The sequence below is a fragment of the Canis lupus genome, chromosome 28 (genome assembly GCF_011100685.1).
Source record: "Canis lupus familiaris isolate Mischka breed German Shepherd chromosome 28, alternate assembly UU_Cfam_GSD_1.0, whole genome shotgun sequence".
NCBI lineage: Eukaryota > Metazoa > Chordata > Mammalia > Carnivora > Canidae > Canis > Canis lupus.
In genome coordinates this window covers 2,031,227-2,045,145 of record NC_049249.1, presented here as the reverse complement: position 1 = coordinate 2,045,145, position 13,919 = coordinate 2,031,227, and the positions used below count along the sequence as shown (strand labels likewise).

Genomic DNA, 13,919 nt, shown 5'->3' with positions numbered 1-13,919 from the left:
AATATAAAACACACATTAAAATCCAGTGGCAATTCAGACCAAGGAACCTGGAAGTAAAATGAAATTTATACTCATTAAACTATATTTAAACTAAGTATTTTTTTAATAATAAATTTATTTTCTATTGGTGTTCAATTTGCCAACATACAGAATAACACCCAGTGCTCATCCCATCAAGTGCCCCCCTCATTGCCCGTCACTCATTCACCCCCACCCCCCCGCCCTCCTCCCCTTCCACCACCCCTAGTTCGTTTCCCAGAGTTAGGAGTCTTCATGTTCTGTCTCCCTTTCTGATATTTCCTACCCATTTCTTCTCCCTTCCCTTCTATTCTCTTTCACTATTATTTATATTATTAAACTAAGTGCATCATTCTTGAAAATGTTCATTTCTGGGACTTTTCTTTGAACTCAAATTTAGACAGCTAAGTTCTTTGACCTCACAGACCTTCTGCCCTCCTCCATCACATTATGTTTCTCTCCCCTCTATGGTTCTGTTTTGGGTTAGGACAAGGGAAATTGTCTAGCTTAGCAGATTCAAACTTATTTATGGAGGAGAATGAGAAGAAAAAGGAATGTCAAAAAAGAAAATCAGTAACACTCAACTTTGGAGGAAAATGATATTTTAACGATCCTAAAACAGGCTGGAAAAATGTATAAAAAGCTCAAGCAATGTACATATAAACAAAACACAATGAAAGCTGCTAGTGACCCTTTTACCACAAAAGTCTGAATCTGACCTTTGGAAAGCATTTAAGGGAACCCCACCTGGCTATACTCTCACTTCTTCAAATATAGGAATTCCTCATACACTTATACACTAGAAGTGTAATTTATAGTTACACTTCCTTAAGTGGTCCTTTGGTCTCTAGAGACTAGTTTCACAAATCACAGTGAGGTCCATAAGCAGTACATATTATGATACAGAATTCTGGTTCTACCCCAGACTTTCTAAATCAGAGCCTACATTCATAACAGGATGCCCAGGTGATTTCTTCACATGTCGTGGTTTGGGAAGTGCTCCTCTAGGTGTAGTGAGACAATCCCAGGAAACCTTTAGGGAATTCCAGGGACAAGCCATACACCAAACCACTTAATGGAAAATCTACAGCAGAATTAAGTAAAAGTACTCTTTAAAGTTTTCCAGGTGATTCCAATGGGTAGCCAAGGTTGAGAGTCACTGGTCTAGAATCCTAGTTATCTTTATTCAGCCTGTGCTGTTGTTCCCAACTTTAGCTAATATGATTGACCCTTGAACAACACGACTTTGAACTGCATATGGATTTTTTCAATAAATATATGTACAGTACTATAAAGGTATTATCCCTTCCTTATGATCTTAACATTTTCTTTTCTTTAACTTGCTTTATTGTAAGAATACAGTGCATAATACAGGTAACGTATAAGAATACAGTGCATAATACATGTAACCTATAAAATATGTGTTAAAAACTGTTTATGTTATTGGTAAGGCTTCCAGTCAACAGTAGGCTATTGATAGTTTTTGGAGAGTCTGAAGTTATACGTCAATTTTCAACTACAGGGACTCCTGGGTGGCTCAGTAACTGAGCACCTGCCTTAGGCTCCGGTCATGATCCCAGAGTCCTGGGATCAAGTCCCGTATCAGGTTCTCACAGGGAGCCTGCTTCTCCCTCTGCCTATGTCTCTGTCTCTCTCTCTCTCTCTGCGTCTCTTATGAATAAATAAATTAAAGTAAAATCTTTAAAATTTTCAACTACACAGGAGGTCAGTGCCTCTAATTCCCACACTGTCAAAAAAGTCAACTGTATTTTTATTTTCCCTGAACCACTATAATACTGTGCAGGAAATATTCCACAGATCGTTGGCCATTATTACAGCAAGAACAACCACTAACAATGCTAGAATAAAAAAAAAAAAAAAAAAGGACAATCCATCAACTCGGATGTTTGAGTAGGAAAAAGCAAATTGTATCATAAGTTGCTTCCAACAAAAAAATTAATATGTCTATAATTTCTCTATCCATATCATACCTTCATAACTTGCCTACAATGTTAAAATAAAGAAAAGCAATTACTACAATGCAGGAAGGTTTTTAATGCTCAGGGTTTGTAATGTTATATTTAAGGTCTTTTTCTGTACAGCTAAATCAGCAGCTAAGCCATATTCACTACTGGCTTTGCTAATTTGTATCTAGATAGTAAATAGAAATATTATTAAAACTCATTAAAAAAAAAACAAACAGGGGGCACCTGGGTGGCTTAGTCAGTTAAGTATCTGCCTTTGGCTCAGGTCATAATCTCATCAAGCCCTGCATTGGGCTCCCTGCTCAGTAGTGAGTCGTTATCTCTCCCCCTACACCTCTCCCTGCTCATGATTGTGCATGTGCACATGCGTGCTCTCTTTCTCTTTTATTTTTTTTAGTATTTTATTTATTTATTCATGAAAGACACTGAGAGAGAGAGAGAGAGAAAGAGAGAGAGAGAGAGAGGCAGAGACACAGGCAGAGGGAGAAGCAGGCTCTATGCAGGGAGCCTGATGCGGAACTCAATCCCAGGACTCCAGGATCATGCCCTGGGCCGAAGGCAGGTGCTAAACTCTGAGCCACCTGGGCTGCCCTCTCTTTCTCTTTTAAAAAAGAAAAAAGACTCATTAGAAAGGGAGTTAAGGGGCAGCCCCGGTGGCCCAGTGGTTTAGCACCGCCTTCGGTCCAGGGCGTGATCCTGGAGACCTGGAATCGAGTCCCATGTCAGGCTCCCTGAATGGAACCTGCTTCTCCCTCTACCTATGTCTCTGACTCTCTCTCTGTATCTGTCATGAATAAATAAATAAAATTTTTAAAAAAGGGGGGGGAGAGTTAAACTTGCATAGGCTATTCCTACCATGTATAGCTATACTTCTTTATTAATTAAATGTAATGATCATTTAACAATATAAAACCTAACTCATTTGTATTAGCATATAATTTGAGGGGCATACTTAGTTTGTTCTCAACTGTTCTGAAAACATTAATCTTTAAGTTAATATACTATACTAAATATCTTTCTTCCAGAGAAAAAAGAGACAATTTCATGAAAACAGTCTTTTGTGACTAAACAGTGGACAGAAAACAGGTAGGAAAAGAAAATGTTTGGGATAGCCATAACTCCTCAATCCCATCAAACCACCTCCTGCTCTTCTCTAGGGGAGGCTTTCAACCCACCTCCTCATCACTGCTGAACAGCAAGGCAGATGCTTTCTTCCTGGAAGGCTCAGATGGTTTAGCTTTCTCTTGGCTCTGAGTTAGAAGAAATGATGACTGCTTCTTAGCAGTTGTTGCCCCAAAAAGATTATCCTGGGAAAACAAATGGCAGAAGAGTATGACAACTTCATACACATAAAACAAAAAACAAGACAATTTTCCATGTCAAACTGTTAAAGAGTAAGTCTCTGGTCAAGGACAGAATATATACAAGAGGGAAAAAAAAAAAATCACAAAATGCCAGTAATCCCACTTCTCTCTTATGTATAATCCTAAAGCAACAGTATGTAATCTTCTCTAACTGTATTCTCCACTCACAGAAGGTAAACAGACCACATGGAACTCAAAGGCAAAGTCCTGGGAGTGAGCAGGAGGAGGGTAACTTAAGGACCAAGTCACAGAAAAGGAGGAAACCTGGCCCCACTCAGGCCTGCTGTGGGTGGACCCTTGTATTCATCACAGAGAGCAGTCCAGCTTGTGTGGCAGCCAACAATTCACACACCTTTCTATAAATTAGAAACCAGAGGACTGGTTTAACAGAAATTGGGAGTTTTCTCCACTCTTTCACACTTAAAAAGACACACACTGGGATAGAGCAAAGGCATGTTTCTGGTTAATTTTAGAAAGATAATATGAACATAAAAAACAGTTTACAAAATAAAATCAATGGCCTCCTAAAAAGCCGATTCTCATAGGTTCAAAGACATTTGTTGATTTTTATATAGTCAAACATTCCAAAAGTTACTATTAAAGTATTTTCTTTAAGGTAATAGAAACAAATTTATCAGAAAGCCTGAACCCGAGTTAGACAGAAAAACACTCTTAACAAAATACTACAGCAGATGAATAGTCCTGAAATGTAAAAATTCGATAAAGGGAGCCCTCAAGCAGAGTGTGGGAAGGTAGGAAAGGCCATGAGAAAAATGAACTGGCATTTATAAAGACTCTAATGACAAGAATAAATATTTCCTATGCACTTACTATGTGCCAGACACAGTGCCAAGAGCTGTACATGAGTTGTTTCAGCTGCCAAAATGACTCTATATACTATTAAGCCATATAAGATTTGAAATTTTTTAACTCTTTTTAACTCCACACAGTTTTCCAGAATGGCTGTACCAGTTCACATTCCCACCAACAGTGCAAGAGGGTTCCCCTTTCTCCACATCCTCTCCAACATTTGTTGTTTCCTGCCTTGTTAATTGTCACCATTCTCACTGGTGTGAGGTGGTATCTCATTGTGGTTTTGATGTGTATTTCCCTGATGGCCAGTGATGCGGAGCATTTTCTCATGTGCGTGTTGGCCATGTCTATGTCTTCCTCTGTGAGATTTCTGTTCATGTCTTCTGCCCATTTCATGATTGGATTGTTTGTTTCTTTGCTGTTGAGTTTAAGAAGTTCTTTATAGATCTTGGATACTTTATAGATCTTAGCCCTTTATCTAAAAATAGAACTGTCCTACAACCCAGCAATTGCACTGCTGGGGATTTACCCCAAACATACAGATGCAGTGAAATGCCGGAACACCTGCACCCCAATGTGTCTAGCAGCAATGTCCACAATAGCCAAACTGTGGAAGGAGCCTCGGTGTCCACCGAAAGATGAATGGATAAAGAAGCTGTGGTATATGTATACAATGGAATATTACTCAGCCATTAGAAACGACAAATACCCACCATTTGCTTCGATGTGGATGGAACTGGAGGGTATTATGCTGAGTGAAATAAGTCAATTGGAGAAGGACAAACATTATATGGTCTCATTCATTTGGGGAATATAAAAAATATTGAAAGGGTATAAAAGGGAAAGGAGAGAAAAAGAGAAAATGAGTGGGAAATATCAGAGAGGATGACAGAACATGAGAGACACCTAACTCTGGGAAATTAACAAGGGGTAGTGGAAGGGGAGGTGGGCGGGGAGTTGGGGTGACTGGGTGACACGCACTGAGGGGGGCACTTGATGGGATGAGCATTGGGTATTATGCTATATGTTGGCAAATTGAACTCTAATAAAAAAAAAATTTAAAAAAAATATTTGAAAGTTTAAGTTATTTGCCCAAGGTCCTGATCTGCAAGTGAATGCAGGGTCTGGTGCCAAAGCCCATGAGGTTGGCCACTGCAGAGTAGTGCACAAGAAGGAAGGTTTAGTTTGTCTTCCCTCTTATTGCCTTCCCCCACCTTGCTCTCTAATCCTTGGTAGAAAAGAAAAACAAGGTAAGGACATGGCTGTTGTTGTCTCTTTATTTACACTTTATCCAAGACATTCTCGTCAGTCATTGGGTATAACAAAGATCCATCCCCTGAAAAGTGTTTCTTAAAGGCAGATTTTTAAAATGAAATCTGCAAAGCCTTCCATAACAGCTGGGTCAAGAATTTAATGTCCCTGGGGTGCCTGGGTGACTCAGTCGGTTAAGCATCTGCCTTTGGCTCAGGTCATGATCCTGGGGTCCTGGGATCGACCCCACATCGGGCTCCCTGCTCAGGAGGGAGTCTGTTTCTCCCTCTCCTTCTGCACAACCCCCAGCTCGTGTACACTCACTCTGTCTCTCCCTCTCTCTCATCTTCTCTCAAATAAAGAAAATATTTAAAATAATAATAATCTAATGTCCTGCCTATTGTACAGCTAGGAGTCAAAGGAGTCACTGAGAGAGAAAAACTAAAATATTTTTGTTATGTAAACCTCAGATGGTTGGACTGCCTCCCTATGACCTTGTATCACTGTATGAGCCTCCACCTATAAAGCTACACCAGCAATGGTTTTCAACTCTTCAAAAACTTATTTATCTTACATTGCAATAAGTGTTTACCTCTTCATCATCATCATCAAAAAGCGAGACCGACGTGGGGAGTTTGCTAGGCAGCAGAGATGCATCTTTTGACTTACTCACATTTTGAGAAGAAAACAAATCCTGTTGGATCAAGATTAAAGTTCCTGGTTAACAAGACAGATCAGCTTTTAAAGTGCCAGTTAAATATAAAACATTGAAGACTATGACATGATGGTTGCATGAGTCTGGGTCTCTTTGTGAGAGGGAAGCTGGCTGAGACCATGTGTCAGTTTGTCCTAGTGGGTGCAGTACGGATGCCCACATGTAAGAAGAGGCCCAGGTGGAACTCCAAGAGGCTTCACTGGAACTCTGAGGTTTCTAAACTCCCAAGTGGAAAACAATTTCCAATCAATCTCTTATTGTGCTAGAAAAGTAAAATGACTTCTTTGTCCAAAGAATCAGAGAGATTAAAAAGATCCAATAGTGGCCAGCCCCGGTGGCTCAGCGGTTTAGCGCCACCTCCTTCAGCCCAGGGCCTGATCCTGGAGACCCAGGATCGAGTCCCACGTTGGGCTCCCTGCATGGATCCTGCTTCTCCCTCTGCCTGTGTCTCTGCCTCCTTCTCTCTCTCTGTATCTCTCATTAATAAATAAAATTTAAAAAAAAAGATCCAATAATGGAAGAGGACACTAGATTCCCAATTACTGCACTATGTTTTATTTACTACTTTAATTATATTTATCTACTTGAATTATAGCTAAGAGTATTCTACTTGAACTATAGCTAAGAGTTGTTAGCAAAAAATCTGGTAGACTCTGAAGAAACTCAAAATGTGACAGTGTCAGCCTATGATGCAAATTGAGCTACATGAACCAGAAACATAAAATTGGGACACCTATCCCCTTAGGACAGAAACATCAATAGCCAAGGGCCAGACAATTGAATAGGACAAGAACATAGTTTCTGAGACCTCTCTAGAGAATTTCTTTTTATTATGGCATCAATGCCTACTCTCAAACATAGACCTAATGAATTCCTTAACTGCGAAGAGGTTTCCTCCGCCCAGTGGATTCGCCTGGGCTCCATGGAGTCCCACAGGTCTTCTGAGGTAAAGAGGCCACAAAGGGGGAACCACAGGCTCCCATGCCTCTCCTGAATTTTACACATTGCCAAGATTTCACTCTTATACTTTTCCTTGTCTAAGCACCCCAACAATTATCTGATAAAAACACTCTATGACAATGCACACAGGACAAAGTCTTTTGTAGTAGCTGTGAAACCTGTCTGCAAATTGTTATACACTCCTATCATCAAGAACTAGAGTCTGCATCCCCACCCTGGAATGCAGGCCTTTGTGATTGCCTCAACAACACTGACTTCCAAGGCTAGTTTACAAAGGGCAAGATAGCCTCTGCACAGCTCTCTGGGGAATCTCACTTCGAAGCCCTGCGCCACCATATTAAGAACCCTCCTTCCCTGCAGGTGCTGGGAGACCACATAAAGATGGAGGGGTGCCCCTAGAGCCCCAGTTGTTTCAGTCTTTCCCACCCAGCCACCTTCAGACTGGAACGATACAAGAGACCCTAACTGACAAGTCCCTGGCTGAACCCAGTCCATTTATAGAACCATAAAAGAAATAAGAAATCCTACTGGTGTTTGAAGTTACTGAGTTTGAGAGGAATTTATTTCATAGTAATAAGGAACTGAAACACCTTTTAAGTCATTAAAATTGTTCACATTTGGTTTTTGCGTGTAGTCGACAACTATTATTGGTTTATCAAGTGCCACGCACTAGCCTAAGTGTGCAAGATATGAGGAGGAAATAAAACATCCTGTCCTGGGCAGCCTGGGTGGCTCAGTGGTTTAACGCCACCTTCGGCCCAGGTTGTGATCCTGGAGACCCGGGATCGAGTCCCACATTGGGCTCCCTGCATGGAGCCTGCTTCTCCCTCTGCCTGTGTCTCTGCCTCTCTCTCACTCTGTATCTATCATGAATAAATAAAATCTTTAAAAAATTTTAAAAAAAATTAAAAAATAAAAAAAAAAATAAAACATCCTGTCCTCATGGAACTTACACTAGTTGGGATTGAGATAATGAACAAGTACACATGATATGTCACATGGCAACATACATGGTAGAGAAAAGAGCAGAAGAGAAGGCAAGGAATGCAGCGTGGTGTGTGCTAGCAGGTTCGCAATCATGCAAAGGATCATCAGGGGAGGCGTCAAAAAAACTGTAAAAAGTAAGGAAGCAAGGTATCCAGATTCTGGGAAGAGCACTCCTAGAAGGCTGGAGTCCGTGCAGGTGTGCTTGATGATAAGGAAGCTGGGAGCATGGGATGAGACCAGAGTGCGAGGCCCCACCATGCTGTGCTCATATTGTCAGGAGTTTGGCTTAACTGGAGTTTGGCTAATTCCTATCTTCTGTACACTAGCTGTCAATGAAATATAAGCCTCACAGGTTTTATTTACATCAGGAGCAATCACTCCACTTCCAAAGAGTTATATGTCCATCCTGGCTGTTAGTGTAAAGTAACCACAAAAGCTTAATCCAGAGTTCATAATTTCTTGAAGTTACAAGTAAATTTCTGCCATGTTCATATAATTTTCTGTGAAGGGGATTTATAATTGCCCATTATTCTCAGACAGGTCTCTGATCCCCTAAAGGCTCAGACTGAAATAAGTTCTAAAAGGACCTAGGCCTGTGAGAGATAAAGCAATGACAGTTCTGAGACAGGTGCTGTGGAAAGCACAATGGAAAGAGGTTTCCAGACAGGAGCCTTCAAGGACTGAGGCTGTCTGCAAGCACTGCCAGCCCATAAACTGTTACTGGTCACAAGATAAATGGCTATGCCAGAATACATATCACTCTGGCACTAAGCCTACTATCCAATGAGACTACTGAAAAAGGAAACTGTGTTGATTTCTGTTCTGGTACAAGTACCTCACTGCATTGTGGATCAACAAAGAGCCTTAAATTTGAGCATCCTGAAGAGGGTATTTTCTTCCCAAGAGATGCGCCAGATTAAAAACCAACAGTGAGAAATATTACTACACATACTGCTTTCTAAACACCAGGTGTTCCCAACACATTAATTTCAAAGAAAGAAATATTTAATAAAAGGTCTTCTACCTCTACTAATAAAACCTTGATTTAGAAATACTTTCTGTTGGCATACTGGGTGGCTCAGTGGTTGAGTGTCTGCCTTTGGCTTGGGTTGTGAACCCAGGGTCCGGGGATCAGCTTCCAGCGGGGAGCCTGCTTCTCCCTCTGCCTACGTCTCTGCCTCTCTCATGAATAAAATCTTAAAAAAAAAAAAAAAAAAAAAAAAAAGAAAGGAATACTTTCTGTTATATCCAAAGACTAACTCCCAGAACTAATAAAGAGAATTCCTTACCTCAGAGTCATCTTCATCTGAAAATAAACCTTTTTGAGTCTTTGTTTCTGGCAAGAGCTTGGAATTTTTGCTGGAAGGAAGGGTAACCTTCATTGGAAAAAATAAAAACAAAAAACTGAGAATTTAACAAATAAGATAACTATAAATGAGGGGGTTTATAAAATTTTTTAATTTTACTTGAATTCAATTAACATATAATGTATTGTTGGTTTCAGAGCTGGAGGTCAGTGATTTATCAGTATTACATAACACCCAGTGCTCAAACATTCATTTAGAAAATACACGGAGTCTCTGCTAGGATAAGCCACTAAGCCATGTGCCAGGGAAATAAAGATGCTGTGGACCTTAAACATGTAAAGAGAATTAATGCAAAAGAAGAATCATGAGAGGGGCGCCTAGGCAGCTCAGTCAGTTAAGCATCTGCCTTCTGCTCAGGTCATGATCTCAGAGTCCTGGGATTGAGCCCTGCATCGGGCTCCCTGCTCAGTGGGGAATCTGTTTCTCCCTCTCCTTCTGCCTGCTGCTTCCCTTACTTGTGTGCTCTCTCCCTCTGTCAATAAATAAAATCTTAAAAAAGAATCATGAGAAAGAATTTTAAAACTGGCATAAGTTAGGAAAAAAGAAGCAATTCTTTGATAAAGTAAATTTCTCAGGACAAAGCCTGGACACAGGAAATGGTAGAATAGAAGCAAGGACTCTCCAGGCAGAGGGAACCTCATGAGAAGAGAAAAACAAGTTCAGCCAGAGGGCACATCTGGTGGATCAGAGTATTCAGTACACAAATGAGATATGCACAGTTGGAGCCAACACAGGAAGACCAGCTACCTGTAGGGTCGGCAGTGGGATGGTCAGGGTTTCACAGAAAGTATGTGCTTTAGAAAAGAGGATGGATCAGGGCACCTAGCTGGCTCAGTTGGAAGAGCATGCAACTCTTGATCTCAGGGTCATTTCAAGCCCCACAGTAGGTGTAGAAATTACTTAAATAAATAGGGGCTCCTGGGTGGCTCAATCAGTTAAGCATCCAACTTAATTTTGGCTCGGGTCATGAGCTCAGGGTCCTGGGATCAAGCCCGACATCGGTCTCCATGCCTAGTGGGACTCTGCTTGAGATCCTCTCTCTCCCTCTACCCCATCCCCACATGCAATCATGTGTATATACACACGTTTTATAAAATAAATTAATCTTTAAATAAATAAACTTTTAAAAAGAGAGAAAGAAAGAAGATGGATCAAGCTATGTAGGATACCAAGGAAAGGGACAACAGCCAGAAAAGCTTAAAGGCTGATGGGGATGCATCCTGCTGGCCAAATACAGGTTCATTTCAAACAAAAACAATAATACTAATGGTTTTAAATAGGTAGAACAGAGAATCCTATAGTGATAACTTAAAAAGCAGAAAAGAAAGAGAAGAGAAAGCTCTTGTGTTCCGATTAGAAGAATGTGAGCTAACAGAATAAACGAGAGAATTGGGAAAACATTCTTTGTACCCCTTAACACAATAACTGGTTCAGGAACAGGTCATCAATGGAGGTAAATACCACTAAGCAAGGCAAAATTCAACAATTGCTCAATCTAGGTGGTAGGTATTTGGGTGTTTACTGTATTCTTCTTTCACTTTGCTGTATGCTTGAAAGGAATCATCACTTTCCTCTGGGTTCCAGATGAATTAACAAGATGCCCCAAATCAATACATAACAAGGCTTAACTATGTTGTTTCCTTCCTGCTCACCTTTTTCTCTGCCTTTGCTTTATTTTCATCTGTTTGATTCACTGTGGCTTCTGGCAAAGCAGCTGCTTTTTCTTTGAACAGATCTCCTTCCTCATCATCAAAGATACTGGCAGTGGATTTGACTTTGTCATTAGAAAAGATACCACAGGACAAAATTATACTAAAGTCAAAACTCCCACCACTAAATTCATAAATTAAAAATTCTTCCCCCCTGAGGAATAAATAGAAAAACAATACTATTTTTTGATTAGTTATGAAGCAGTATTAAGTGGACTACATTGGTATTTGTCAAAGAACACAAGAGTAGCTCAAATGAAACACAGGACCAGTGGATTAACTACCTGGCTTACACACTCATCCAAGCAGCAGAGTCCTGTGCTTTAGACTAGCTTGGACTGGCATCAAAGGTAAATAGAGACCTAAAGAAAAAAGATTATTTAAGAAGCAACCACCCTAGGAAATCTGAGAAGTGAGGGTTGGCTCTTCCTTTTAAAAAGCCAAACTACTGGGGTGCCTGGCTGGCTCAGTTAGTAGAACATGTGACTCTTGATCTCAGGGTCTTGAGTTCAAGCTCCACGTTAAGTGTAGAGATTACTTAAAAATAAAATATTTTTCAAAAAGTAATAAAGAGGGGCATCTGGGTGGCTCAGCGATTGAGTGTCTGCCTTTGGCTCAGGCTGTGATCCTAGGGTCCTGGGATCGAATCCCAGATCAGGTTCCCTACAGGGAGCCTGCTTCTCCCTCTATCTATGTTTCTGCCTCTGTATCTCTCGTAAATAAATAAATAAAAATCTTAAAAAAAAAAAAAGTAATAAGTAAAAATTAGAAGTCAATCAACAGAGGCATATAAGAGGAAATACTGGGATTCCTGGGTGGTGCAGCAGTTTAGCGCCTGCCTTTGGCCCGGGGCGTGATCCTGGAGGCCCGGGATCGAGTCCCACGTTGGGATCCCGGTGCATGGAGCCTGCCTCTCCCTCTGCCTGTGTCTCTGCCTCTCTCTCTCTCTGTGACTATAATAAATAACTAACTAACTAACTAACTAACTAAATAAATAAATAAATAAATAAATAGAAATACTGAAATCTCTCCCATAACTCCACCTGCCCACCCAAACAAGACAGCCATATGGAATAGTTTTTTTTTGGTTTTTTTTTTTTTTGGAATAGTTTAATACACATGTATCTAATTACCTCAAAGGATATACTCCCATACTCACTTTGGTGATTCACAAATAAGGCTATGAATGATAATATAATTCTAATAATATTTCTTATGATTTATGTTTTTCACCCAATGTACCTAGAGAATCTTTCTCATGTCAACATAGACCTCATTCTTTGTAACACTTCATCAAATTCCACTGAACAAGAGAGCAATAATTGACCCTACTGATGAGTACCAAGGTGGTTTCCAGCCTTTCACTACTACATGCACTGCTGTGCAGAATGAGGTGTGTGTCACGAAATAAGAACACTGACTTGTGAATGACCCAGAAGAGCAGCAGCTGTCAACTCATTTGTGATTCTATACCAGTTCTCAACAATACCCACTAGGTAAGAGGCCTACCAGGCCAAGAGAGGCACCACCACCTTTATTTACTGTCATTTTAGTCGGCCCAGATCTGAGTGTTTTATGCATCCATTTGCACACTTTCTTGTTTTTGTTTTTTTAAAGATTTTATTTACTCATTCATGAGAGACAGAGAGAGAGAGAGAGACAGGCAGAGACACAGGCAGAGGGAGAAGCAGGCTCCATAGAAGGAGCCCGACATGGGACTCGATCCCGGGACACCAGGATCACGACCTGGGCCAAAGGCAGTGCGAAACCGCTCAGCCACCCACATTTGCACACTTTCTACACACTTTCTAAAGTACCCAGGTGATAACTTCCCTCAGGTTTCTGCCTCTATCCTTACTTCCACATCTATCACTGGAAGAGGCGCTAAGTTCACAGAATGTGCTTCTCACTGGATCCTGGTCCATCTACTATTTAGGAGGATGGGTCCTTGTCTCATGTTGCTGGAAACTGTTCACCTAGTAGTCTACCCTTCTTTTGTGGAAAAACACCAAGTTTTCCACAGACCAGCAATCTCTGCCCACCACGGAGCCTGTTAGAAATGCAGAATCACAAGCCTCACCTGACAAGAGTCCCAGTAGAGTCATCTGCATATAAACAAACAACTAATTTAAGAAGAGTAACTTCATGAACATATGCGCTTAAATTTGAGAGAAGAAGAAAGGGGAGTACCCACGTAGCCAAGGGGCCAAAAATCCCCACCATATAAAAAAAAGGTCAAGGTTATGTGGGGCTTGGGCAGCCCCAGTGGCTTAGTGTCGCCATAGGCCCAGGGGGTGATACCGGAGACCTGGGATCAAGTCCCACGTCGGGCTCCTTGCATGGAGCCTGCTTCTCCCTCTGCCTTCTGTCTCTGCCTCTCTGTGTGTGTGTGTCTCTCATGAATAAATAAATAAAATCTTTATAAAAAAAAAAAGGGTTATGTGGGCTTTCTGGCAGAGAGAAGAGAAGCTGGGAATTGAATAGCTAACATGGCATTCTGCTCATATAATTTACTAAGCTCTGCCAGAAGAAAGTAATTAAAACTTCCTCTGTAACTCCAAAGGTCACAACCAGAAATCTTCAGCAGGTATTAGAGGGGAAGATTTCAGATCTCCATAGGACAAATAATCCTAGTAGTTTCCAAAGCAGGAAAGGTTGGTTCAGAAAACAGACCTCTAAGGCACCGCAGACCTCTAAGGCACCACAACTACTGAAGCGGAGATAACACTCGACAGTAATGCTTGAGGAGG

The 13,919-nt window shown here is 40.9% G+C and overlaps 1 protein-coding gene across 14 annotated transcripts in view; it reads right to left on the bottom strand.

The window, feature by feature from the left end:
* Positions 1-13,919, bottom strand: part of WASHC2C (WASH complex subunit 2C) — a 56,048-nt gene that overhangs the window by 22,090 nt on the left and 20,039 nt on the right. For 9 of the 14 annotated variants that reach the window (XM_038578063.1, XM_038578067.1, XM_038578072.1 and 6 more), the window contains 5 exons: positions 12,009-12,116; positions 11,113-11,234; positions 9,383-9,469; positions 6,024-6,125; positions 3,179-3,310 (listed from right to left, as the gene is read on the bottom strand). In XM_038578063.1, the coding sequence (XP_038433991.1) occupies positions 3,179-3,310; positions 6,024-6,125; positions 9,383-9,469; positions 11,113-11,234; positions 12,009-12,116 (551 nt within the window). The remainder of the gene's footprint in view (positions 1-3,178; positions 3,311-6,023; positions 6,126-9,382; positions 9,470-11,112; positions 11,235-12,008; positions 12,117-13,919) is intronic. The other 5 variants (XM_038578069.1, XM_038578070.1, XM_038578074.1 and 2 more) reach the window with 1 other exon arrangement.